Source organism: Mauremys mutica, chromosome 15 (assembly GCF_020497125.1).
Source record: "Mauremys mutica isolate MM-2020 ecotype Southern chromosome 15, ASM2049712v1, whole genome shotgun sequence".
In the NCBI taxonomy this organism is placed as follows: domain Eukaryota; kingdom Metazoa; phylum Chordata; order Testudines; family Geoemydidae; genus Mauremys; species Mauremys mutica.
Window position 1 is genome coordinate 19,622,286 of NC_059086.1, and position 26,386 is coordinate 19,648,671.

The 26,386-nt window shown below is 64.4% G+C and overlaps 2 protein-coding genes across 4 annotated transcripts; both read left to right on the forward strand.

The window, feature by feature from the left end:
- Positions 1–434: 434 nt before the first annotated feature.
- Positions 435–19,450, forward strand: LOC123350080 (C-Jun-amino-terminal kinase-interacting protein 4-like). Its single transcript, XM_044988438.1, has 27 exons — positions 435–762; positions 1,109–1,229; positions 2,301–2,371; positions 2,761–2,834; positions 3,125–3,200; positions 3,597–3,720; positions 3,974–4,055; positions 4,634–4,734; positions 5,748–5,799; positions 6,516–6,668; positions 8,514–8,565; positions 8,937–9,067; positions 9,210–9,263; positions 9,387–9,521; positions 9,847–9,976; positions 10,136–10,219; positions 11,126–11,176; positions 11,715–11,871; positions 12,165–12,330; positions 12,826–12,906; positions 13,751–13,818; positions 13,892–14,040; positions 14,983–15,154; positions 16,938–17,048; positions 17,308–17,454; positions 17,629–17,745; positions 18,124–19,450. Exons 1-27 carry the CDS (start codon positions 469–471, stop codon positions 18,222–18,224), a joined length of 3,054 nt encoding a protein of 1,017 aa, XP_044844373.1. The 5' UTR covers positions 435–468; the 3' UTR covers positions 18,225–19,450.
- A 1,687-nt stretch (positions 19,451–21,137) lies between these two features.
- ISOC2 (isochorismatase domain containing 2) lies at positions 21,138–24,154 on the forward strand. Of its 3 annotated transcripts, none has more exons than XM_044988504.1 (6): positions 21,138–21,191; positions 21,723–21,862; positions 22,606–22,818; positions 23,345–23,415; positions 23,645–23,762; positions 23,984–24,154. In XM_044988504.1, the coding sequence occupies exons 2-6, from the start codon at positions 21,731–21,733 to the stop codon at positions 24,062–24,064; spliced, it is 615 nt and encodes a 204-aa protein (XP_044844439.1). In that variant the 5' UTR covers positions 21,138–21,191; positions 21,723–21,730; the 3' UTR covers positions 24,065–24,154. The 3 variants fall into 3 exon arrangements, with proteins under 3 accessions (XP_044844439.1, XP_044844440.1, XP_044844438.1); XM_044988505.1 differs by lacking the exon at positions 21,138–21,191 and adding an exon at positions 21,264–21,329; XM_044988503.1 differs by lacking the exon at positions 21,138–21,191 and having other exon boundaries at positions 21,632–21,862.
- The last annotated feature ends 2,232 nt before the right edge of the window (positions 24,155–26,386 follow it).

The following is a 26,386-nucleotide window of genomic DNA, read 5'->3' on the forward strand; positions in this document are numbered from 1 at the left end:
ACTCCCCCACCCCCAGCCCCCTCAAACAGCCCTGGTGGGTGACTTTCATTCTCATGACCCCCGCAATCCGATTAACTGACCCTGATCCCCCCCCCCCCCGCTGCCACCCATTTATTTTAAATCCCTGATTTTGTAAACGTTGGCCCTCCAAAATAACCCAATTTTGGGGTGTGTGAAAACTTTTAAAAAACTTTTCCCTCTGGATACCCCCTATTCCCCAGGATCCCCCCCTGGGGCACAATTCCAGCCCCCCCTCCTTCCCCCGCCCCAGGACTCCCATCACACCCCCGGGGTGCCTCACCTCTGGCTTTGCCCCCTTCTGGGGGCAGCGGGGGGGGGGCGTTAAGAACCTGGGAAACGGGGCATCAGAGCTAGAGAGGAGGTGCCTGGAGCCCCTGATTGGGGTGCAAGGGGGCGGGCTGCCTTTGGAGGACAGGGGAAGGGAGCTCCAGGGGAGCGGAGCAGGGCATGGAGGAGGTTTTCGGGGAGGAAGGGGAGTCGGCCGCCCCTGCGCTCTGCGAGGAGATGGTTTCGGGGCTGGCTGCAGGGCTCTATGGAGAGCTGGAGCGTCTAGTGGGGGCCTACGGGCGGGGGGCAGTGGCCGGGCTGCTGCCCCAGCTGGTCTCAGTGCTGGAGGCTCTGGAGCGAGCCGGGGGGCAGATCCGGGAGCGGGACGAGGCGCTGGAGCTGCTGCGGGACGACCAGCTCGGGCTCCTGGGCCAGTACGAGCGGGAGCGGGCCGGGCGCAAGAGAGCCGAGGAGGTGAGGTCCCCCCTGAGCCGGACCCGCAGCACCCCAGACCGTCCCCTGCCCAGCGTCCCCCAGTCCTGACCTGCAGCCCCCCATGTGGCGCCCCTCGATCCCAACCCGCAGCCCCTCACCTCGTCTCCCGCACGGTGCCCCCCAATCCTGACCCGCAGCCCCCCCGTGTGCTTCCCCCAATCCCAACCTGCAGCCCCCCACCTGTCCCCCACACGGTGCCCCTCAGTCTCAACCCACAGCCCCCCAGCGCGGTGCCCCCCTGATCCAGACCCGCAGCCCCCTGTGCCTGGGATGGGGCCTGGTGCCCGGACTCCTGGGTTCGCTGCCAGTGGCCTCTTCTCCGCAGCGCTACATGGAGCTGGAGGACGTGGTGGAGCAGGAGCGTAAGGGGCACAAGGCAGCACTGAGCCGGCTGGACGGGCAGAGCCGGCGGCTGGAGGAGAAGGCCCGTAGCTACGCGGACCAATGTGAGCGCCAGAGAGCGGGTGGGAGGTGCTGGGGGGTGCCAGGGCTGGGGGGCATCCAAGGGACTGTGGAGTAAACAGTGGGGGGAGTCTGAGGGGAGGAGAAACAAGGCTCCCCCCCCCCCCCTGGCGTCCCAGCATAGTTAGGGCCCTACCAAATTCATGGTCCATTTTGGTTAATTTCACGGTCACAGGATTTTAAAAGTCGTAAATGTCATGAGTTCAGCTGTTTAAATCTGAAATGTCACCGTGGTGTCACTGTAGGGCCCTGACCCAAAAGCGGGTTGTGGGGGGAGTCGCAAGGTGATTGTAGGGGGGTCGCAGTATTGACACCCTGACTTCTGCGCCACTGCTGGCGGGGTGCAGCCTTCAGAGCTGGGTGCCCGGCCACCAACCACGGCTCCCCGGTCACCAGCCGCGGCTCCCCGGCCGCCCAGCTCTGAAGCCAGCGCAGAAGTAACTGCGACCCCCCCTACAATAATCTTGTGACACCCCCCTCCCCCGCAACTCCCTTTTGGGTCAGGGCCCCCAGTTTGAGAAACGCTGGTCTCCCCCGGGAAATCTGTATAATACAGGGTAAACGCACACAAAAGACCAGATTTCACAGTGAGGAGACCAGATTTCGTGTTTTTCACGGGTGTGAACTTGGTAGGGCCCCAAGCATCGACCCGGAGACCCTACAATAACAAAGCAGGGATCCCCGGAGACCCTACAATAACAAAGCAGCCTCAGTAACTGAGACCAGACGAGATCAAACAGCAGCAGGTTGGGCCCTGCCCGCGCGCCTGGCGTAGCCCTGGCCTGGCCCAGGCGTCTCCCCGACGGGTTTTTCCGGCTCCCCCAGACCAGGGTGGTGAGTGGGTGTGGGCTGTATCGGGGGCGGGGGGGTTTCAGAGCCAAGGGGCACAGGGTGAGGCCCTGCCCCCTCACTGGCCCCACCCTGGTGTGAGGCCCCACCCCCTTACTTTGAGAGGGTTGGTGGCAGAATGGGGGCCGGCTGCGGGGGGCAGTGATGGGGTCTGGCTCCCTGCAGACTCAGGATGGGGGAGTCACTCGCTTCTCTCCCCCCGGCAGTGGCCAGCCTGGAGGAGCAGAAAGCCGCCTTGCTCAAGGAGCTGTCAGCCCTAGGCCAGACCCACGGCAAGGTGAGACCCCCCCCACAGCCACCCCCTGCTGTTCCCACCCACCCCCCGGCCACCCCCTGCTGGCCCCACCCCACAATCTCCGCAGCGGCCCCCTGCTGGCCCCATCCCCCATGACCCCTACTGGCCCCACGCCCCCTGGCCCACTCTTGGCTGCCCCCCTAGCTCCCCCATGCTAGCCCTGCCCCCCATGGACCCCCACTGGCCCTGCCCTCCCAGCTTCCCCACACCTGCCCCTTCCAGCCGCCCCTTTCACTGTCCATCCTGGTGCCCCCTTGTGGCTGGATGACGCCCTGCGGGACTGGGTCACGTTAGGGTCTCTGCGGGGGGGGGGGGGGCTCGAGCGTGTTGTCCACGAGGGGCACTAGCCCCCCTCACCTTGTCGTTGGCAGATGGTTCAGCGCTACAAGGAGCTGAAGGCCCTGACGGTGCCGCCCCCTGCCCCATCGACCCCCCGGCCTAGCGGGTATGAGCCACGGGGGGGGGGGGGGCGGGTGGGGGGGGCTCAGCAGGGGGTCGTGGAGAGCCAGGAGGGGTCTGGGGGGAGTGCCCTGCAGGGAAAGTGGGGGGCATTGTGTGCTGGGGAGCAGGGGAGGGGGCTTGGGGGGGCACTGGGAAGCTGGGGAGGCTCAGTGGGGGGGTGCCAGGGCATGTGGGGAGCTCGGAGGGGGCAGCTCGACCCACGGGGAGGGGGCTCGGGCAGGGAGTGGGGGGGCACCACGGCAAATGTCTGACCTTTGACTCCCCCCCCCCCAGTGTGGCATCAGCCCCCCACTGGCCTTCCCTGTTTCTCCCCAGCACCTCGGACCCCGGCTGCTCCGAGCCCCCCAAGGTGGGTCCCCCCCATTTGTGCAGTGAGTTTGCTGAGGGCGAGATGGGCCGCTGGGCTGACCCCTCTACCCCCCCCAAGGGGGTGTCTATGGGGCAGGGGGGAGCTCGGACGAGTTCAGAGAAGGGGGCTATGGGGGAGATTCCCCTGGGGGGTACATTTGTGGGGGGAGGAGATGTTGCCCTGGATTAGGGGGTTCCCCTGGGAAGTACATTGGCAGAGGGGGGTGGGGCTCCTTCATTGTTCATGGGGGGCTGATGGCTTGGCACCTTTCACCGACTGGGGTGACCTGGCTCCAGGCAGGCGGAGGGGGGCACCCCAATATCCAGTGGGGCAGAGTCCCTGCTCCCTGACTCGGGCCGCCCCTCACCCCATCTGTGTCTGTTTTGGGGGGTGCAGGGCTCTGCAGAGGCTCCGGGCCCAGCCCCGGCGGAGGGGACCCCCGAACCCCAGCAGGATGGGGAGGGGCCCACCAGGAACAGCCACCCGCTGGCTCAGGAGCTGCCCCTGCCCGCCAGAGACGGTATGGAGCGCGTGGATGTGGGGCAAGGGGCCTCTCCCCTCTAGGGGGCGCTGGCTCCCATCCAGCCCCAGGCGGGGACTGGCTGGCTCAGTGGGGCGGGGAATAGGGCCTCTAGGGGGCCCCGGGGGGGGGGGGGGACTCGCTGGCTCGGGGGTAGGGGCGGGGAATGGAGCCTTTCCCCTCTAGGAGGCATGGGGGGGGGGGGAGCTGGCAGATTGGGGAGCCAGCAGTTTCGACTCGTGTCTGTTTCTAGGCTCCCCGCAGAGGTGCCAGGAGTTGGCCGAGATCTTGAGCTCCACCCCGGAGCTGGAGCCCACTCCAGATCTGCCAGCCAGGTAAGGAGGCTGCTGTGCCCTGGGGGGGGTGGGGGGAGGGCCTGAAACTGCCCCCCCATCCCTGTTTCTCTGTGAGCCCGACACCGGGGGAGCCCCCGATTCCCAGAACATCCTGTACGCCCGCAATGGCACCCCCGTTCCGGCCGCGGCCCCTTTCCAGTGCCAGCCACCGCCCCATGGCTCCCGTCCGGTGCCCGTCTGTCCCTCTCCTGCCCCCCCGCCCAGTGCGGGAGGCGGCTGGATTGGGCTCGCGGGGCACCGAGCCGTGGGGCTGCGGTGAAGGGGGGGAAGGTCCAGCCTGGGGTGGGTCTGGGGGGCTTGGGAATTGGGATCTGACGTGAGCAGCGTCTGATTCCAGGCTCGGCGTGGCCGGCTCTTACAGGCCGTGGCCAGCCCCCCAGCCCCAGCGCGGACGTACCTCCCAGCCGGGCAGGTAAACTGAGGCACGGGCTGTGGGAAATATCCTCCCCTTGCCATGTTCTGGTTCTCCTCCGTCCGGCCCCCGGCGCGCTGTCTCCACTGCGGGGGAGGATCTGGGGGGCGTCCCGGCTCTGACTGGGGGTGTCTCTGCCCCGCAGTCCCCCAACCCCGCAACGCAACATGGAGTCGCTGTTCGCCGAGGTGTCGGGCCTGAGCCTCGAGCTGCTGGGGGATGTGGACGAAGGGGCTGATCTGCAGGGTAAGCTCAACACCCCCCAGCCTGAGCCAGCCCCGGGCCTGGTGCCCACCCTGCCCCCACACCACCAGTCTCTCTCACCTGCTTCCTGCCCAGCTGGGCATAAGGTCCTGCCCCGCCCCTGAGCACTGCCCCCCAACCCCCAGGCTGGGATCTGCCTCCCCGCATGCCCCCCAGCCCCAGGCCGTGGGCCTCACGGTGTGGCAGGGCAAAGGGAGGCGATGGGCCCTGGGGACTGGGGGGTTTGGGGTGATCAAACCTGCCGCCCCACATTGACTCCCCCTGTGCCACGGAGTCCCCGGGTGATGCTCTGGAACTGCTCCCTACGAAGCCAGGCAGGACTTTGGGGAGCCTCCTCTTTGCGAGCAGACTGTCTCCAGGGCAAGAAGCTCACACGGCTTCACCTCCTGGGTCTCTCCTTGGAGCATTCAGCATCCTCTGCCCCTCCGTGCGCTTCCCACAGCGAGTCCACCCCGGCGGGGTCCTGGGGCAGCCAGAGGGTCCTGCACCCCCACTTCGCAGTCAGACATGACTCTCAGCCAGCCAGTAACACAGAGGTTTATTCGATGACAGGAACACGGTTTAAAACAGAGCTTGTAGGTACCGCGAACGGGACCCCTCGGCCAGGTCCATTCTGGGGGGCAGTGAGCCAGACCCCCACGTCTGCACTTCATTCCTCGTCCCCAGCCAGCCCCAAACTGAAATCCCCCCCAGCCCCTCCGCTCTGGGCTTTGTCCCTTTCCCCGGCCAGGAGGTCACCTGATCTCTCTGTCTCCAACACCTTCAGCTGGCACCTTTGCAGAGGAGGGACCCAGGCCATTAGTTGCCAGGAGACAGAGTGTCGGCCATTTTCCGTCCATCCAGCATCACCTCTGCCCTCTAGGGCTCTGCAACAATCCCACCCCCTTCGCCCACCACCTAGATACTTAAGAACGGTGTAGGGGAAACTGAGGCACCCACACAGTATTCAGAGAAAACGTTATGAACATTCCCGCTTCGTCACACCCTGTCTGCAGGTGACGCTGTGCAGACCCTGATGATGGAGAACGCAGAGCTCCGGGATACCAGGTAAGAGAACCCAGGGCCGGCTCCAGGCACCAGCATTCCAAGCAGGTGCTTGGGGCGGCAATCTGCAAGGGGCGGCAGCCCCTGTGTTTTTGCCGCCCCAAGCAGCGCGCCGAATTGCCGCGGCGGGGGCAGCCCGTGTGCCCTTAGGGCGGCACGTGCATTTCCATGGCGGCGGCAATTCGGCGGCGGCTTCTGTCTTCAGCCAGAAGACGGAAGCTGCGCCGCCGCGGACAGCTGAACATAGGAGCTGCCGCCGAATTGCTGCCACCGCGGAAACGCGCGTGCTGCCCTAACGGCACACGGACTGCCCCCGCCGTGGCAATTCGGCGCGCTGCTTGGGGCGCCGAAAACAGGGGAGCCGGCCCTGCCCGAACCACAGCACCCCGGCCCTGTTAGAGTCCCCTCCCCCCAGCGCCTACCGGGGGGGATCCAGAGGAAAGCCCCGTCCCTGGAGATCTGAGTGGAGACCCAGCAAACTTGATTCACAGGCAAGGGGAAAGTCTCCGTGCCCCATTCTCCGCCCCCCCTGAGCCAGCCAGTCTCTGCCCTGGGGCCAGGTGGGAGCCAGCGCCCCCTAGAGGAGAGAGGCCCCGTGCCCCATTCCCCGCCCCCCTGAGCCAGCCAGTCCCTGCCCTGGGGTTGGACAGGAGCTGGTGCCCCCTAGAGGGGAAAGGGAGCGGACGGCCCTGGGCAGATCTCACTGTCGCCCCCCGCAGGCTGGTGCTGGACACTGCGCGCCGACACCTCATTGCCCGGGTGGAGGAGCTGATGGGCGAGCGGGAGTCACTGCGGGGGGAGCGGGACGGGGCCACCGAGGCCCTGAGCCGCTGCCAGGGGCGTCTGCGTGAGACCGAGCAGGATCTGAGCAGGTGAGACTGGGGCAGGGGCGGGGGGGTGGGGGGACACACACACCCTGGGATGCCCCCTGGCTGGCTCTCTCCGTGCCATGCCAAGCAGGACACCCCGCCTGGCTCCGTGATCACCCAGCCACCGGCACGCGGAGACACACCCAGCGAAGCCACACGCAGGGTCCCCCCGGCCGTGCAGCCCAGAAACGTCCCGTCTCCCGCTGCTCGGTGCCAGATCATCCATCCGTTCGCCCCTTCGTCCAAGGAAAGCGCCCGTGCACTAGCCGGGATGAGCCGAGCCGATTCCCCCGGCACTGCGGACAAACTCCCCGCGGAGGATAAAACCCTAAAACAAGCTTGTGCGCTGCAGGCGGCTGGATCGGAGGGGGTACGAGTGGGGGGCGCCGGGCTCAGAGTTGGGTGCGTAAGAGATAAGAGGTAAAACCGCAGTCGAAACATTACCAGGCCGTGCAAGAGTCGGGTCAAGCGGCTTTTCTGGCCCGAGCAGGTCTCGGTTCTCCGTGCCCAGGCTGAACCCCCCTTGCCCCCGCCCCTTGTTGCCTTCAGGGCGAGTGGGGCAGGAGAGAGGCCCTGGGCTGATGTCACGGACCCCAGGCCAGGGGGAGTTGATTGGTTTTTAGTTAAGGTGCCAAATTTCTTGGTCAAAATCCAGACTCTGGAGAAAATAATAAAACCATAATAATTATTGTTACCATGGGTGGGGTGTGAACCCCCATTTGGGGAGGCTAGTCCCTAGCCCCACCCCTTCTGCCCGAGGTCCCGCCCCTGTCCCTTCTACCCCCCCCTCGCCCACCGGAGCCCTGAGCCCCCCCCCCCCAGCTCCCCCAGCAGAACCGCCCCGAGCACTGGCCCAGTCATCCCAGCTCCCCTGAGCCCTGGGCCGCTGGCCTCCTCGGTCCAGCCCAAGCTAGGGTGACCAGATGTCCTGATTTTATAGGGACAGTCCCGGAAAGCGAAGGCGGGGCCTTGGGGCAGAGTGGGCGGGGCCTCAAGGCAAAGTGGGCGGAGTCACAGCCTGGGTTGGGGAGGCGTGGCCTCCTCTGGCCTGTTACGCCCACTGCCCATGGTCATTATAGAAAGTAAAGCAAAAGCTTTTGGGGTCGGCGCTAAGGCGTCTGGGGGTCCGGATTTGCCCTGCAGCCTCTTGACTGCCCCGCCCGTCCCCGTGGGCGCGGGAGGTCCCGGTGCGGACGGGGTCGCGGGGTCGACGGGCCCTGCTGCGACGCGGCGGGACGGGCCCGCGGGGAGAGCGGATCGTGGGCCGTCAGCCCGTGGCTGGCCAGATCTGTCCTTTGTCGCCAGCGAACCAGGTCTGGGCGTCTCCCAGACCTCCGACGTAGTTCAGTGACACACACAGCGAACTGCTGAATATGCGGGCACAGGGCGACATTGTGAGGTACAGGGTGTCACAGGGGGCCCCCCAAGGACACCGCCTTCCTACCTGCCCCCCTGTGCCCCGGAGTCTGCAGGCGTAGGACCCCCAACCCAACCTGGATTGAGGCCCCCTCTCATCCGAGCCCCCCAACATCCAGCTGGGGGGGCTGCACACCAGGGTCTGACTCCTCCTAAGACAGGATGGGGGGGTCTGAGCCCCATTAGAGGGGGTGATGGGTGTGGGTGGGTTTTGGAGGCCACATTAGGAGCACCCCAGATCTTGTCCCATTGGCCAAAGCCGGTTCAGGAGCCCTAAAATAATCTTAACCCTCCCCCCAACCCAGGATATGACAATATCGGCCCTGGGCTCCCCACCCCCCAGCTCTGCCAGTGCCCCTCACTCCCGACCTGCAGCCCCAGGCTCCCCTCTCTCAGCTCTGTCAACAGAATTGTTCTTTTCCCTCATTTTAGGATTCGGCAGGAGCTGGAGGAAATCAAGAAGCAAAACAGTGACGATGCTGAGGTACCAGATGGAGGGGAGTGAGGTCTAGTGGTTAGAGGGGAGAGCTGGGAACCAGGACTCCTGGGTTCTCTCCCCGGCTCTGGGAGAGGAGTGGGGTGTAGTGGTTAGAGGGAGAGCTGGGAACCAGGACTCCTGGGTTCTCTCCCCGGCTCTGGGAGAGGAGTGGGGTGTAGTGGTTAGAGGGAGAGCTGGGAACCAGGACTCCTGGGTTCTCTCCCCGGCTCTGGGAGGGGAGCAGGGTCTAGTGGTTAGAGCAGGGGAGCTGGGAACCAGGACTCCTGGGTTCTCTCCCCGGCTCTGGGAGGGTAGCTGCGGGTGGGGGCCTGGGGGTTATCAGTGACTCCCTCATCCCGTCCCCTCTCCTGCGGCAGGTGGAGGCCCAGGCCTCGCAGCGGAAGCGGTTCACGCGGGCGGAGATGGCGCGGGTGCTGACCGAGCGCAACCTGTACAAGGAGCGGCTGATGGAGCTGCAGGAGGCCGTGAGGCGCACGGAGATGCTCCGGTGAGAGACGCTGACAGACGGGTGGGGCGGGGGCTGGGTATACGGGAGATTCTTATTTAAACTCCTGTGTAAGCCCCTCATGTCAGGCTGGGGCAGTGGGGCCCCCCAGCTCCTGACACACGACTTTGTTTCCTCCCTTCAGAGCATCTCGGGAGGTCCAGGCGGCTCAGATGAAGAAATCGTCCTTCTGGAAATTGTACGTCCACGATGCCCCCCAGCCAGCCCCCCCCCCCATCCCCTGCACGTCTTCCCGCTGGGAGAGGCCGGGTGGGGCCGCGTTCTTCGCGGGGTCTCTGAGCTGCTTGTTTTCTCTGTGCAGCTTCGACCGGCTCTTCAGCACCAGCGACTTCCCTGAGCGGGTCCCGGCGTCGCCCCCGGTGTCTGAGCACCGGGGCAATGGGGGCAGGGCGCCCCCTGCTGTGAGGTACCTGCCCCGTCCCGCCTCCCCCACAGAGTGAGTATGAACGGGGGCCCCCGAGCGCCAGATGGGGGGCAGGGGGAGTGGAGGGTGGCGCCCCCTAGTGCCAGGCGGGGGAGATGGGACTGGGATGGGGGGAGGGGGACAGCGCCCCCTAGTGCCAGGCGGGGGAGATGGGGCCGGGATGGGGGGAGGGGAGCGGAGGGGGGCGCCCCCTAGCGCCAGGCGGGGGAGATGGGGCCGGGATGGGGGGAGGGGGCTGGAGAGTGGCGCCCCCTAGCGCCAGGCGGGGGAGATGGGGCCGGGAGGGGGGCGTGGAGGGTGGTGCTGCCCCCTAGTGTCTGTGTGTCTCTGTCCCCAGCACGGGGGAGCCCCCCAATCTCTCCCCCCAGCAGCAGAAGCGGGACCTTTACCGCCAGATCCGCTCCCACATCTGGAAGCAGCACGGCCGGGCCCCGGTTCACGGCTGGAGCCCCCCGGCCGTCCCCCAGGTAATTGCCCCCCAGGGCACCGGGAGCAGGAGGGGCGGGTGGGGAGGGGGGCAGTGATTGGAACGCACCGTCCCTTTAAATCCCCAAGGCTGGGTCGGGACGAGGTTGGGGGGGTCCCCGGCTGCCCCCGCGGCTGTGCCCAGGCGTCTCTCGTTGCAGGTTCGGGTGGAGCAGGCTGAGGGCCAGGATCTGCCCAGGCTGGCGCAGCTGCGGCTGCTGGACCAGAAAGATCCCAGCACCAAGGTGAGCTGAGGGGGTGGGGGGGCTTGGCAGGGGGCGCTGGGCTGCGGGGGGGGGGGCGGGGGCTTGGCAGGGGGCGCTGGGCTGCGGGGGGTGGGGCGGGGGCTTGGCAGGGGGTGCTGGGCTGCGGGGGGGCAGGGTGGGGACTCCGGGGGGGCTCTGGGCTGTGGGGATCGGGGCGGGGGGCTCAGCGGGGGGCTCTGGGCTGTGGGGGTGGGGGCTCAGCAGGGGGCGCTGGGCTGCAGGGGGTGGGGGCTCGGCAGGGGGCACTGGGCTGCAGGGAGCAGGGCGGGGATTCGGGGTGCTGGGCTGCGGGGAGCGGGGCGGGGGGCTCAGCGGGGGGTGCTGGGCTGTGGGGGTGGGGCGGGGGGTTGGGCAGGGGTCACTGGGCTGCGGGGAGCAGGGCGGGGGCTGGGCTGCGGGGGGGTGGGGGCTCGGCGCGGGGCGCTGGGCTGCAGGGGGTGGGGGCTTGGCGGGGTGCGCTGGGCTGCGGGGAGCGGGGTGGGGTCTCGGCGGGGGGTGCTGGGCTGCGGGGGTTGGGGACTTGGGGGGGTGCTGGGCTGCGGGGAGCGGGGCGCTCAGCAGGGGGCGGGGGGCTGCAGGGGGTGGGGGCTCGGCGGGGGGCGCTGGGCTGCGGGGAGCGGGGGCTCGGCAGGGGGGGCTCTCCCCTGGCCGTCAGGGCTGATCCTGTTGCCCCAAGCCGGTACGGGCTTCTACAGGTATCGAAAAACCAGAATAACCGTCCCCCGCACCCCACCCCAGAGGTGGCTGCATCTCAGCACTGGGCGAGGGGTCCCCGTATAACCAGCCCCTGCACCCCACCCCAGAGGGGCCGTGTCTCAGCGTTTGGGGGGGGCCAGCAGGGGGCTGGGCCCGGCGTCTCATCCCCCCTCTCTCCCTCCCTCCCAGCTGTGGTGTGCCGTCGGGATGGGGGTGCCTAGGACGGACGGTGACGTCTCGGTTAGTGTCAGGAGCGCGACCCCTCCCATCTCTGCCGTGGCCCCTTCCCTGCCCCCCATGGGGGAGAGACCCCACATCTCCCTGGTTGGGACGGTGGCATGTGGGGCTCCTGCCCCCTCCCCGGTGACCCTATTTGGTGACTCTCCCTGCCCCTCCGCTTTGGGATGGTCCCCCCCCAAAGTAGAGGAGACTCCCCGAACTCCCACCGTTCTCTGAGGGTGGAGCAGGGACGGGGGGCCTATTTTGGGGGGCACCCTGGCACCCTTTTTCTCAATCTAGGCAGCCCCCAAACTTTTGGGGAGACCTTGCCCCTCGAGCTAATGCCGTACTTCGGGGCCCCTCCCCTCCCCTCTTTATCCCAGGGGACCCTCAGTGGGGTTGATCAGGCCTTGGGGAGTCCCTGTCAATCAGTGCTAAACCCCGCCCCCGGGGGAGGGGACGGTGGGGGGAGGGGTGGTGTCCCCCTCCCAATGGGTGCCTGGCTTTTGGGTTCCTCAGCCAGCCTCGTGGGGTGTGAGCGTCTCTGTGTCTCCCCCAGGGGGCGCCCTGGCCTGCCCCCCCCAGCCTGCTGTGGGTCTGCTCTGGGACACACTCGGCCAGCGAGGTCACGGTGATGGACGCTGCCCGCGCCAACCTTGTCCTGGCGCAGTTTGTGCTGCCCAACGCCCATGTGCTGTGTGCCGCCTGGCTGCCCGGTGAGTGTGGGGCACAGGGCTGCGGAGGGGTGGGGGGCAGCTGTATGGATCGGGATTGGGGCTGTATGGACAGGTGGATGGAGAGGGCTGTATGGACTGGGGCAAGGACTGTATGGACTGGGCAGATGGAGGGGGTTGTATGGACCAGGATGGGAGCTGTATGGACTGGGATGGCTGGAGGGGGCTGTATGGCCTGGGAGAAGGATGCTCTGCGGCACCCCAGAGGCTGTGTGGGCCATACAGGCTATATACGGCCCTAGCCTCCATCTCACGGACCAGGCTGTCCCTGCCAGGTCACCGGCCACTCAGTGCCGAGAGCACAAAGCTGGAACCCGAGATCCTGGAAGACCCCTTGGCCCCTGATCCCCCAGAGCTAGAGGAGGAGGCGGGGACCCTGGACGCGGACAGTGATGCCATTGGCACCATGGACACTGTCTGGCTGGGCACCCAGGAGGGCAGGTACGGAGACACCCCTGTATAACCAGCCCCCGCACCCCACCCCAGAGGGGCCGCATCCCAGCGCCGGGTCTCTGTATAACCAGCCCCCGCACCCCACCCCAGAGGGGCTGCATCTCAGCGCCGGGTCCCTGTATAACCGGCCCCCGCACCCCACCCTAGGGGGGCTGCATCCCAGTGCCGGGTCCCTGTATAACCGGCCCCCGCGCCCCACCCCAGAGGGGCTGCATCCCAGCGCTGGGTCCCTGTATAACCAGCCCCCGCACCCCACCCCCGAGGTGGCCGCATCTCAGCGCCGGGTCCCTGTATAACCAGCCCCTGCACCCCACCCCAGAGGGGCCGCATCCCAGTGCCGGGTCCCTGTATAACCAGCCCCCGCACCCCACCCCAGAGGTGGCCGCATCTCAGCGCCGAGTCCCTGTATAACCAGGCCCCGCGCCCCACCCCCGAGGTGGCCGCATCTCAGCACTGTCCCAAGCTGTCGTGCTCTTTCCCCAGCATTTCCATCTACTCGGCCGGTTCCGACTGGCGCCGGTGCCTGCGGACGGTGCAGCTGAAGGACGCCGTACACAGCGTGGTGTGAGTGTGGGGCCGGGCCTTGGGGGGGACAACGGGACATTCTTGCATTGGTAGCGTCGTGGCCGGGTCGGTGGCCAGGTAGGCGGTGACACCCTGCGTTTGGCCAGCTGCCATTGGGAGAGAGACCCGCTCCAGAGCTTTCCTAAGTAGGGTTGCCCAGCTGGGTTGGCCGTAGTCCTCGAGGTTTCATCCCATGACACAGTCTTGAATTCAACATTCGTGTGAAATTCCTGGAGACTCCGGGACGATCCCTGAGCGTTGGTCATCAAGAGACGTGGGTCCGACACGAGCGAGTGCCTCCCCCAGCCCGTCCGTCGTGGTTGAGAAATGTCCAGCTTCATCACCGGTCGTGACCTGGCTTGTCAGCGTCGGGCATGAAACTCGCCCGGAAATGGCCTCAAAGCGGACGCTCGTTAGCTCCCCAGCCGCATTAGCCGGACTTGGCCTCCAGAATCCTGCTGGCGGTTTAAGAGCCGGGTGTGGCCGCAATCACCCACCATGTTTGTCTCCGTGCCCGTGGGGCCAGTCCTCAAGTCTGTCGGGGCCCAGCGCGGAGGGACTGCCGCCACGGCCCGTCAGGAGCCCTCACATGCGGCCCAGGTTCCCGTTGGGCCGGGGCAACCGGCCCCATGTCAGGCCGGCATTGATCCGTGACTACTCACGACTGCTGTGAGCCAGGCTGTCGGGCGATTGCAGGCTCTGTGCCCTTGGGTTAGGGGCTTTGACCGAACTTTGGGCCTCCCCAGGGCATGCTGGGATGCGGCCCTTGGCGTAAGTGGCCTGGCCGCCCGCTCTGATTGTGTGTGTGTGTGTGTCTCTCTCTCTCTTTCTCTCTCTGTCGTAGCCACGCCCAGGGCCGCGCGGTAACTGCGCTGGGGAATGGGACGGTTGCCGTCTTCCACCGGGACGCCGGTAAATACCAGACCCCCCCCCCCAGCTCCCCGCAGCCCCCTGCCCCACTCACTCCTCCCCCTTCGTCCCGCAGCCGGCCGCTGGGACCTGCAGCGCCCCCGGCTGCTGGACCTGGGGCGCCCCCGCCAGTCCATCCGCTGCGCCCTGGCCGTGGGGAGCCAGGTCTGGGTCGGCTACCGCAACCGGGTCTATGTGATGGAGCCGCGCAGCGCCAGGGTCCAGGTGAGGCAGTGGGGGTGGGGGAGCCAGGGATCAGTGAAGGTACAGGGGGATCCAGTGGGGAAGGGGACCGGGGGGGAAGGTGGGGCAGTAGACGGCTGGGGGGGCAGTCAAGGTGCAGGGGGTGGGTGGAGCCAAGTCGAGGAACAGGAGGTCCGGGGGCCGCTCAAAAGGGAGTGAGGGATCGTGGGGAATGTGAAATCCAGAGGTGATCTCATGGGACCCACTTAGAAATGGTGGATCTCCTGGGATCCACTCGGGTGGGGGTGAGGCACACCGGCAGGATCAACTCTGTGATGACAGTAGATCTATATGGAGATCTCATGGGACCCATTTGAGAGGGGCTGGGATCAACTTGGGCGATATCAGTACATCTCATGGGTCTATGGGATCTTGGGGGAATTGACACGCGATGGAAGTAGGTCTCATGGGATCCAATCATGGGGTTGGGGAACCATGGGTCCTGTGGGATCGATTCAGGTGGCACTGGCAGATCTCATGGCATCCATGCAGGTGGGGTGGGGTGCTCTGGCAGGATCATGTGAGATCGACTCTTGTGATATTAATAGATATACACGATGACCTCATGGGATTCACTTAGGTGAGATTAGGGTATCCACGGGATCAGATGGGGTCAACCCAGGTGGCATCAGTAGACTTTGTGAGATCGACTCAGGTGGGGTTCAGGGAGCGATGGGATCCTGTGGGACAAACTCAGGTGAGGTTTGGTGGCTCTGATAGGATCCCCTTGGATGAGGTTGGGGGGGTCATCTCAGGTGATCTCATAGGTCCACTCGTGCCATGGGGGTGCCAATGGGATCTGGGGTGATCGACTGGATCGACTAGGTTGGGGATGGATTTGGAGCACCCTCGTGGGACCGATTCAGGGGAGTGAGGGATCTGCCAGCCCTGCCTCCAGCCCTTCGCTCTGCGTCCCCTCCCCAGCGGTACTTTGAGGTGACCGGGCGCCCCGAGAGCCAGGTGAGGCACATGGCGTTGGCGGGCGACGGAGTCTGGGTCTCGGTGCGGCTGGAGCCCACCCTGCGCCTCTTCCATGCAGCCACTGGCCAGCCCCTGCAGGAGATCGACCTGACACCCTTTGTCCACAGCATGTTTGGTGAGCAGGTGGTGGGCTGGCTCGGGGGGGTGGGGAATGGAGCACGGGGCCTGTCCCCTCTAGGGGGCTGTCAGGGTTCCCTCCCCACTCTGAACTCTGGGGTACATGAAAGACCCCCTAAGCTTATCTCTACCAACTTAGGTTAAAAACTTCCCCAAGGCACAAATCCTTCCTTGTCCTTGGACGGTATCGCTGCCACCACCAAGTGATTCAGACAAAGATTCAGGAAAAGGACCACTTGGAGTTCCTGTTTCCCCCAAATATCCCCCCAAGCCCCTTCACCCCCTTTCCTGGGGAGGCTTGAGAGCAAACAAGGTGAGCACAGACCAGCCCCTTGGGTGTTTAGGACACTAAAAACCAATCAGGTTCTTAAAAGCAGAACTTTATTATAAAGAAAAAGTAAAAGAAGCACCTCTGTAAAATCAGGTAATTTTACAGGGTAATCAGATTCAAAACACAGAGGATTCCCCTCTAGGCAAAACTTTAAAGTTACAAAAAACAAACAAACAAACAGGGATAAACCTCCCTCTTAGCTCAGGGAAAATTCACAAGCTAAAACAAAAGATAACCTAACGCATTTCCTTGCTATTACTTACAATTTGCAATCTTAGCTGCTCAGTTAAGGTCTGGCTTTAGGAGATGTATTTTCCCTGCCCTGGTCCCTCGCTGTCCTGGAGAGAACAACAAAGAGACAAAACAAAAACCTTCCCCCACAGATTTGAAAGTATCTTCTCCCCTTATTGGTCCTTTTGGTCTGGTACCAACCAATCAACCAGGTTATTTGAGCTTCTTAACCCTTTACAGGTAAAGGAGGGATTTTATGCTACTGTTAGGGTTTGGCTACACTTGCAGGTGTGCAGCGCTGGGAGTTAAAGCTGTCTTCGTAGAAGCTGTGTAGGGAAAGTGCTGCAGTGTGGCCACATTTGCAGCAGTGTTGGGAGCGGTGCATTATGGGCAGCTATCCCAGCATTCAAGTGGCTGCAACGTGCTTTTCAAAAGAGGGGGGTGGGGTGGAGAGTGACAGGGAGCGGGGGGGAGAGAGAGAGAGAGAGAGTGTGGATTTTTGGAGCCGCCACTGTGTCAACTCCCTGCCTTGCAAATTCCGACCATTTCCCCCACCCCTCATTCACTCTTAAATGCAAATAGCCTGCAGACCAGATAAGCAGCTGCTCCAACGGACTCCCTTCCCCCCCGCCGTGCTGTTTCTCTCCTCAAGCAGACACTAGCTGTGGACATTTATCCCCCTGCCTGCCTCATTCACAGCAAACAGGAGCTGTGTTTTGTTTTTTAGATAAGCAGCTCCGGGAGCCCCGAGTTCACAACAAAACAAAGAGAGTTATCTTTACTTAAAAGCATTATGGGAAGGTTCTGGAGGTCAGTTACAGCGTAGTAAGATTAATCCCTGTTTACACTGGCGCCCCAGCGCTGCAGCACCAGCGCTGTTCTCTTTATTCCTCTCGTCGAGGTGGAGTACAAGCAGCGCTGTAGCCAGGGAGATACAGCGCTGTATGTGCCTTGCCAGTGTGGACGGGGAGTAAATTGCAGCGCTGTAAAGCCACTACCAGCGCTGCAACTCTCCAGTGTAGCCAAGGCCTACGATGTATGTTCATGACAGGGGCGCCGGCTCCCATCCAACCCCAGGGCAGGGACTGGCTGGCTCAGGGGGGCAGGGAATGGGGCACGGGGCCTTTCCCCTCTAGGGGGCACTGGCTCCCATCCGGCCCCAGGGCAGGCACTGGCTGGCTCAGGGTGGGGTCTCATCATCCCCCGTGTTTCTCTCTAGGCCAGAACACTCTGGGTTTCTCCCTGCACGTCTCGGCCCTGGGCTGCTTCTCCCAGCGGCTGTGGATCGGCACAGCCAGTGGCACTGTCTTGACCGTGCCCTTTGCTCCGGGTGAGTTGGGGTGCTGGGGGAGGGCAAGGGGATCCCCTTGGCATGGGTCAGATCCCACGGCCAGCCCAGCCCTGCTGGTGTGCAGGGGGGAGAGGTGCGCGGGTGTGTGTTTCTCTGGGATCCCATGGGCGAGGGGCCAGCATCCTGCCCTACTGAGGGCGGGGGGGCAGAGGGCTCCCAGCTAGCCTGCTGGGGGCAGGGTCTCTGCAGGCCACACCCCCAAAGCTCTGACCCTCCCCGTCTCTCCTGCCTTCTTCAGAGTTCTCAGGGCGCTCAGAGGCCCCCCCAGCCGCGGGGTCCCAGCCGGGCCCGTCGCCCGCCAGCACCCCCTACTGTGCGATGGAGAGTGCCCAGGCTTCCTACCACGGGCACCGTGATGCCGTCCGGTTCTTCGTCTGCGTCCCAGGTACCCGCCAGGATGCCTGGGTTTTGCCCTGGCTCTGGGAGGGGAGTGGGTCTAGTGGAGGTGGAGGGGGGGCTGGGAGCCAGGACTCCTGGGTTCTCTCCTTGCTCAGCTGCAACCCCGGAGCGCTCCCTTGAGGAGGGTGCTGGGGTAATAGCCTGTCTTCCTCCGCCCCAGGCTGCCTTAACCCTTCGCTGGCTGGGAGCAATGAGAGACGTGAGGAGGGAGCTGGGCAGAAGCAGCCCACGGCTTTGGTGCTGAGCGGAGGAGAGGGGTATATCAACCTCCGGATCGGTACGTGTCTCGTGGGGGTGGGAAATGGCGCTTCTGCGGGGGTCTCCAGATACCCAGCCCCCGCCCCACCCCAGAGGGGCTGCATCCCAGTGCTGGGTGAGGGGTCCCTGTATAAACAGCCCCCACCTCACCCCAGAGGTGGCCGCATCCCAGTGCCCCACCCGAGGAGGGGCTGCATCCCACCGTCAGATCAGGGGTCTCCACATAAACAGCCCCCACACCCCACCCCAGAGGTGTCTGCATCCCAGCGCCGGGTGAGGGGTCCCCGTATACCCAGCCCCCACTCCAAACCCCAGATGTGGTCACGCTCCACTTTGGTTGTGGGGCGCCCCTGAGACTGCTGTGACTCTTTTTTTTTCTCTCTCTCTCCCTTCGCAGGGGATGACACGGACGATCAATTTGGGGACCTCTTGGTGCCCAATCCCCGTCTGCGCCGCTCGGAGCGCAGCCACCTCATTGTGTGGCAGGTCCGGGCCTGAGGCCGGGGTGATGGGTGCAGATGCTGGGCCCGGCCTGCCCTGTGAGCCACCGTGTCCCCCCCCCATCACACCCAGATACCAGCTCCAGTCCTGGGGGGGTGGATCCTTCCAGCTCCTGATGGTGGGGGTGTGGGGGGGGCTGAGTTAACCCCCTGCTGCCCAGGGTGAGGATGAGGCCATCACCCGAGTTGCTGGTGTTCTCAGTGGGGGGGGGGGGGGCGGGGATTGGGTGTGTCTCCCTACAGCCCCCCTCCCCACTCATCTACTGGATCTTCCCCATGTCCCTGTGCAGCTGCTGCCCTGCCCACAGTTCACAGCTAGTCTGAGACCCGCTGTGACAGAACCCGCCCCCCAGTTCCCTTCCCCCCACCTCACCAGAACCCCTGGCCCTGCCCCCTTGCCCAACCCCCTCCCCCCCTTGCCCTGCACCCTGCCAGACCAGCCCCTCCTCCCTCTCCCCCCACCCCTCCCCTCATGCCTTTATCCCCCCATCACAGCTCTATCTGTCCCACCTCCCGGCCCTCCCTCACAGCAGGGGGGCCCCACCTCCGAGCCTGGCTCCCGTAGCGCCTCTGTGCCTTTAAAAGGGGGCGGGGCCACTGTCACTCAGGAGTATAGATGGCAGCTGCCTTCAGAAATATTGTTTACAAGTTCCGCCCTCCCATTCAGGACCCTTCCACTTCTCAGGGCCCCTCCCCTCTGGCTGCACTGACTCCGCCCTCCCTGGCAGGCTTCGCCCACATCTCAGAGCCCCTCCCTCTTTTGTCTTTTTACATGCAAAGCGGGTGGGGAAGGGTGGAGTCTCAGGGCCCTTGGGTTTGATCTCTGGCTCTGTGCCTCAGTTTCCCTTCTGTACACGGGGGCATTGGATCCTCTGCCCCTGAAACCGCCCATGAAATCCATTCTGACCTTAAGCGTTGGGGTGGGGTGGGGGTCTCCCTGTACCCCCCCCACCGGGGACACACGGGGGGCAGGCTATGCGGGCTTCCTCCCTGCCCTCCTTGCACTAAGTTCCCCCAACACAGCTCCTGACTGGGGTTATGCCAGCTGCCCCCAACCCCTCAGGGCTTCTCTGCCTCATGGGGGGCGCAGGCATGGGGCACCCCATTGCTGCTACACGCTCAGGGTTGGGCTCTGTCCCGTCTGTCTGTGTGTCTGAGCCGCAGTGCCCCCGGCAGCATCTGGGGATCTTTCTATGGGACAATTTCTAATAAAGCTTTATTTTTCTGGGCTAAAATGTCATTGGGGTGGTATGCGGCAGTGGGGTTGGGGGGCTCCCATCTGGCCCAAGGGCAGAGGTCTGCCTGGATCAGGGAATGGGGCACAGGGGGCGGGGACGGCACTGGCTCCCTTCCAGCCCCGGACGGTGGGGGAATGGGAAGGACTGGCTGGCTCAGGGGGGTGGGGAACAGGGCATGGAGCTTTTCCCTGCCAATCTGGCCTTAGGGTGGGGGGAGCTCCCTGGTGCGGGAGGTGGGGGGGGTGGTAGGCTGAAAGAGGGATAAGCGGGGGGCCCCCGGTGCTAACACAATCCCTGGCTCTTCCCCAGCCCCCCACAAAGGGGGTCCCTGTGTGCTGAGCCATGGGGCGGGGCAGGGGGTGGTTCAACCAAATGCTTTTCTGAGCACAAAAGGCCGCTGGGTTGGGTTCCAACACCTTCCTCGCCTACCGTGACCATTTTTCCGGGCCGGGGTCACCGCTTCACACCCCCTTCTCATACCAAAATCATGCCTAGGGGGAGCCCCAAGAACTGGTTCTGCCCCCTCCGCTGAGCTTTTGGGATTTTTGCCTGAGAAAAAGGTCCAAAATCTCCCACTCTTCACCTCCAAGCTTTGCTCCTCGTCTCTTTCACAGATGGGGAAACTGAGGTGCAGGGAGGGGGTACGCCGGCAGGCCAATGGCACAGCTGGGAATAAGCCCCGGGTCTCCTGGCTGGTGATTTACCCACTAGGCACCACTGCCTAGCTTTTCCCAACACCTCCGTACCCCCCAGCCCAGCTCCAGGGCTACCTTCCCTCCAGCTCCTGTGGTTCCGGGCTGCCAAATTGATCCCCTGCCCCCCAACCCCTCTGGGGCTCTCAAACCTGGTTCAGGCGGCTTATTGGGTGTGTGGGACAGCGCAGGGACCCCAGCGCGCTGGGATCTGTGCCCAGCTCTGCCCCCAGCCTGCCTCAGTTTCCCCAGCTGCACTTGACCATGGGGGGCTTGGGAAGGGGGGTCCCAGCACCCGTGCCCCCGCGGTCCCACAGCCAGGGATAGTCACGTAGGGACTCTAGGGGCGGCAGCCCAGAAGTTCAGTTTTGATGGGGCTCCCCAAAATCAAGGGGTGCAGGCAGCTGAGAATGGAGGCACCCCCCCCTCCCTAAAAGTGACAGGTGCTGGGGGGCCCCTTGGGATACCTCCATGGAGCTGCCCCACGCCCCTAACATCACCCACTCATTGGGGAACCCCAACCCCCTGCCCCCCAACCCACACCTTCAGAGGCCACCTCCTACGTCATCCACTCCCTGATTGGGTCTTTGGAACGTTGTACCCGCCCTCCTTCCTCTCTCCCCTCCGTGATTGGATGGGAGCTCACGGGGGCGTGGTCTTTGAAGCCTTCCTCGGGGCGCGTCTTATTTTTACGTCGTTCCCTCCCTCTCCTTTCTGATTGGGGGGCAAAGGGAAGGGGCGTGGTCTTTGGAGCGTTTTGTCAGGCCAGCCTCTGTGTACATCTTCTCCCTTCCCTTCCCTGATTGGGTGGAGGGGCTGGAGGGGGTGGTGGTCTTTGGCACGTTCCGTCAGGCCAGCCGGGACAGCTCTCAGCGCGCTCCCATTGGTTGGGAGTCGGGGGGGAGGGAGGTGTTAGGGGCGTGGCCAACCCTGCTTGGGCGTCTCTGATTGGTCGAGGGCGGGTTTAGAGATTAGGGGCCCTGGGAAGCATGTGCTGATTGGCTGGGGCGGGGGTGTTCTAGGGGAAGCGTAGAGGTGAGTGGGGCAGAGGGTGCGGGGGATAAAGGGGGCTGGGGGTCAGGCAGCCCCAGGCAGGGGGGGGGGTTGGCAGCTGGCGGGCAGAGCTGCCCAGGGACCCACCCCGCGGGGCATGGGCTGGTCAGGGGACGCCGGGTAACCGGGGCACAGGGCAGGGCAGCCAGGGGCGCCCCACGGGCCAGGCGGGCTGGGGGGGCTCTGGCGGCCCCCCCCCCCCCCCGCGCCTAACCGGAGCACAAGCAATTCTCTTACTGACTCACCAGCCGGGCTCCGGCCCCGGCCCCGGAACCGCAGAGCTGCTGAGCCCAAAGAGATCAGAGTCCCGGGGGGGGCGGGGTCTGGCTGGCTCGGGGGGGGGGGGGGGGAATGGGGCGTGGGGCCTGTCCCCTCTAGGGGGCGCCGGCTCCCACCTGGCCCCAGGGCAGGGACTGGCTGGCTCAGGGGGTCGGGGAATGGGGCCCGGGGCCTTTCCCGTTCAGGGGGCATCAGCTCCCCATCTGGTCCCATCCTCTCCTCTTCTGGCTGCAGGGGCAGAGATGGCTCTGGCCCGGCTCGGGAAGGTGGTTCCCAAAACCAGCATCCTCTTCCTGTGCGACATGCAGGAGAAGTTCCGGCCCAACATAGCCCACTTCCCCCAGATTGTGGCCGTGGCAGCGCGCATGTTGCAGGTGAAATGCCCTGAGGCGGTGCTGGGCTTTGGGGGGCTTCAGAAGAGGGTGCGGGACCCTGGCAGTCAGGGCTGGCCCCAGTGCACAACTAAGGGATGTTGCATCCGAAGAAGTGGGTATTCACCCACGAAAGCTCATGCTGCAAAACGTCTGTTAGTCTATAAGGTGCCACAGGATTCTTTGCTGCAACTAAGGGATGCTGTCCCATTGGCCCATTGTTTTATGCAGCTGTCAGAAAGTTGCCACATCCCACCCCAGGGGTGGCTGCATCTCAGCACCGGGTGAGGGGGCCCTGAATAACCAGCCCTTGGAAATGTGATGTCCGGGAGGCTCAAGGAGACAGCTCATGTCCCCGGGGGTGGGGGCAGGTTGCGCGTTCCGGGTGTCTGCTGAAAACAGGACAGAAAGGGCCAGGACTATTAGGCAGCTGCAGTTGCAGACGCTGGCCACTGGATGGCGGCCTAACCGTGGAGGATTGATGGTAATTCGCACCCTGTGAAATACTTTCTATTCTTTATAACAGTTAGGGGAGGGTTGGTGGGAATTCCATGTTGTTTCATTTTATCCTGCCCCGGTCAGGACCTGCCCCGGGGGGTGGGTCTAGGAGGTGTTAGGACCTGCCCCATGGAGCTTATCTCTAACCGCTAGACCGGACTCCCCTCCCAGAGCCAGGGAGTGAACCCAGGAACCCTGGCTTCCAGCCCCCCGCACTCTAACCAGCCCCCCCCCCCCGCACTCCCCAGGTGGCACAGCTGCTGGAGATCCCGGTGGTGGTGACGGAGCAGTACCCCCAGGGGCTGGGCCCTACGGTGCCCGAGCTGGGGGCCGAGGGGCTGAGGAAGTTCCCCAAAACCTGCTTCAGTATGCTGGTCCCGGAGGTGGAGCAGGAGTTGGGGGCACTGCCCCACCTGCGCTCTGTGCTCCTGTGCGGCATTGAGACCCAGGCCTGCATCATGGTACCCGGGGGCGGGGGGGGGGTTGGGAGGGGAGCCAGGAGTTTGGGTCAGTGCCCTTGTGGGAAGCAACCCACTGGGGATGGGACCCAGGAGTCCGGGTCAGTGCCTGGTGTTGGGGGTGCAAGGCTGGCTGGGCCAGGGTTGTGATGGGGGAGGAGAGGGGAGGGGGAGTACAAGGCTGGCTGGGCCATGGCTGTGATGGGGACGGCGGGGCCAGGCTGGCTGGGCCAGGGTTGTGATGGGGGAGGCGAGGGGAGGGGGGGTACAAGGCTGGCTGGGCCATGGCTGTGATGGGGACGGCGGGGCCAGGCTGGCTGGGCCAGGGTTGTGATGGGGGAGGAGAGGGGAGGGGGGGTACAAGGCTGGCTGGGCCATGGCTGTGATGGGGACGGCGGGGCCAGGCTGGCTGGGCCAGGGTTGTGAGGGTGGGGGGTCCAGGCTGGCTGGGCCATAGCTGTGATGGGGAAGGGGAGGCGGGGTCCGAGCTGGCCTGGCCCAGGGCTCTGACCCATCTCTCTCTCCCCAGAGCACAGCGCTCGATGCTCTGGAGCGGGGGCTGGATGTTCATGTGGTGGCTGACGCGTGCTCCTCCAGAAGGTCAGGCTGTGGGGCTGGGATGGGTGCAGACAGGGGTCCTGGCTGGGACAGGAACTGGGGGTGTGGGGAGGGGTTCCCAGCAGGCAGGACTGGGGGGAGTTGCGGGGGACCTTGGCTGGGAGGGGTTCCCAACAGAGGGGTGGGGGGCAGTGTGGCTGTGGGGGGGCACTGGAGGGCAGGGGGATCCCTGTCCCCCACCCATGGCCACCTTGATGTCTCTCTTCCCCAGCCAAGTGGACCGGCTGGCGGCCCTGTCCCGCCTGCGGCAGAGCGGTGCCTTCATCACCACCAGCGAGGGGCTGATCCTGCAGCTGGTCAGAGACGCCGCCCACCCCCGCTTCCGACAGGTACCCCGCCCCCCAACCTGCCCCCCAGCTAGTCCCTGCCCTGGGGCTGGATGGCAGCCAGCGCCCCCTAGAGGGGACAGGCCCCATGCCCCATTCCCTGCCCCCTTGAGCCAGCCAGTCCCTGCCCTGGGGCCAGGCGGGAGCCGGCAGCCCCAGAGCCAAGGTGGGGCGTGGGGCCCATCCGTCAGTCTGTCATCTCATGCTCTGTTCTATCTTTCCAGATCCAGAAGCTCATTAAGGACCCGGCCCCGGACAGTGGCCTCCTCTCCCTGTTCCCGGGACAGAGCCCCGGCTTCAGCTAACCCTGCGGCCCCCAGACTCCCCCCACCCCACTCCCCGACCCCAGCACTTGGGGGCAGGGCAGGGCTGGAATAAACCCTTCAGTACAGCGATCAGCTGGCACTGCGTGTGTGTGAAGTGCTGCCCCCTGCTGGTGTCTGTGGGGGTGTCAGTTGTGCTGCCCCCTGCGGGCGGGCGTGTGCTTTTGCCTGACCATCTCTCTGCTGTCGAGCGACCCTCGAAGCCTCGTGCCCCCCAGCAACCTGCGGCCCCCCAGTCCCAGCGCGCTTCTGTTCCCAGACAGTGTTTCCCTCACCCCCACTGCCCTCACCCCATCAGCCCCCAGTTCCCACCCCTCCAACCCCCCTCCCACGTTCCCCTCTCGGGGGTGGGGGTGGGGGCAGCCGTGCTCAAACCCCCCCCAGCGTTCCCCCCCCCCCACGCCTATTGCTCTTAGTTCCAGCCTCCAACAGGGGCAGGCCTGGAACAAAGACCCAGGCGGTTACCGTGGCGCTGCTGTCTCCATGGCAACGGGATTATGTTCCACGCCGGGAACATCGGTTAATTGAGCAAATTGCCACATTTTGCTGATTCCAGCAACATCCTCTCCCCCTTCTCCCCCCCCCCCCCAGCATCCCAGCCTCAAAGAGCAACCCAGGCGCCCCACCACCCGGATGCAGCCCCTCTGGGGTGGGGCACGGGGATGGGTATATGGGGACCCCTTGTCCAGGGCCGGGACATGGCCCCTCTGGGGTTGGGTGTGGGGGCTGGATATACAAGGTCCCCTCGCCTGGGGCCGGGACACCACCCCTGGGGTGGGGCATTGGCCTGGTTATAGAGGGACCCCTTGCCTGGCACCACATTGCAGCCACCTCTTTTTGCTTCCCTTTGAAAGTGAATTAAACTAAATCAGATTCAGGACATTTTAATTCTGAACATGCATCCGCCCATGGATTTAAAATGGCTCAACTAAGTCATTTAAAAAGGTGATAAAGGGTTAATAGTTTGTCTATAAGGGAGTCCCTCAGGACAGTTAATCCAAATTAATTCTGAAAGTGGATGAGTTAAACCGCATTTTACCCTGTGGGGACAGGTTTAGTTCAGTTTCACTGCATGAAGCTAAAGCGAAATCAGGGCACCTGAGTTTGGAGTGGGCACATTCATGCAGGAGCTTAATAAGGTTTAACAAATCCACTTTGAATGCAGAGATGGAGTTGATCCGGATTAACCTTCCCAAGTGTCCCCATGTAGACAAATCCTGAACCGAATTAAGCAGGAGCTTCTAATGCAGACTAACCAGCCTGCTGTGCATTCCCACCCATGGGGAATCCAGTTCCGTTGCCCTGGTGAAGCTGATCTCTCAGAGGGTTAACAGTGTCGCTGGCATGAAGTGCGTCCCCTGGCCTGCTTATGCCAATGCAGCCTCAGGGGCTGGCGCGGGCGGCGCAGGCTGGGCTGTAAAGGTTATCCAGGCCTGGCGGGCACAGCGGCCTGCAGAGCTACATGGAGGGAAGCCTGGGTCAGTGCTGGCATTGGGGGGGGGCTGCTGGATTGGGGGGGAACCAGATCCTGTCCCCCCCAGCACCCTGTCTTCCCCAGCCTGGGGCTAGGGAGTGCATCCCTCCATCCCATCCATTCCCCACCCCCGGATGCTGTCACCTCACCGGGCAAGCCAGCAGTATGTCCCGTTTCCAAACGCCGACACAGCCAGATGCCCGGTGCCAGCTGGGAGTGTAAGCAAACCCAGAGGCGCCGGTGCCAGGCCTGGGGATGGGTAGAGAGGCGAGGACAGGGAGCAGCTGGGGGAGAGGTGGGGAGATGCTGCATAGCTGGGCTCAGTAATAGAAGGGGGTCCGTGCCTCCCAGCTGGCAGTGTGGGAGGTGAACAAGGGCCCGTTGGGGCAGGGAAGGGGCCTGGTATGAGTTGTGGGGGGCTGCAGGGGGTGTAAGGGGCCTGGCTGGAGCTGAGATCTAGATCCCACCTTTCTTGAACCCCTAGTGCCCCCCCAGTTCTGATTTCCCACCCCCTCTCCAGCTTGCCCTCCAATCCTTTTCTATCCTCAGCCCCTTTGGCTACAGCATCTCACGGCCCTGGGGAATTTGGACCTGGGGTCTCCAGCCCAGAAAACAGGGCAAGGAGCGGCTCTGTGTGCGGGTAGCAATAGTAGGTTGTTATCCTGCTAGCAGGAAGAACTCCTGGGGGACTCGGTGGCCTGCTGGGGATCCCCATTCAAGTCCTTTTTCGGGTTTCCATGGTGTTTCTTTTGCTGTCAAAATTGTGCCGCAAATGCGTCCACCTCTGGGGTGCACCTAAGAAGTTGGTTTCAGAGTAGCAGCCGTGTTAG

Coding starts and splice junctions, on each gene's coding strand:
- LOC123350080 (XM_044988438.1), top strand. CDS start 469: ATGGAGGAGGTTTTCGGGGAGGAAGGGGAGTCGGCCGCCCCTGCGCTC. Junction 11,872..12,164: donor GTGTGCCGCCTGGCTGCCCG/GTGAGTGTGGGG, acceptor TGTCCCTGCCAG/GTCACCGGCCACTCAGTGCC. Junction 12,907..13,750: donor GACGCCGTACACAGCGTGGT/GTGAGTGTGGGG, acceptor TCTCTGTCGTAG/CCACGCCCAGGGCCGCGCGG.
- ISOC2 (XM_044988503.1), top strand. CDS start 21,647: ATGGGGCCCGGGGCCTTTCCCGTTCAGGGGGCATCAGCTCCCCATCTG. Junction 23,416..23,644: donor GACGCGTGCTCCTCCAGAAG/GTCAGGCTGTGG, acceptor TCTCTTCCCCAG/CCAAGTGGACCGGCTGGCGG. Junction 23,763..23,983: donor CCCACCCCCGCTTCCGACAG/GTACCCCGCCCC, acceptor CTATCTTTCCAG/ATCCAGAAGCTCATTAAGGA.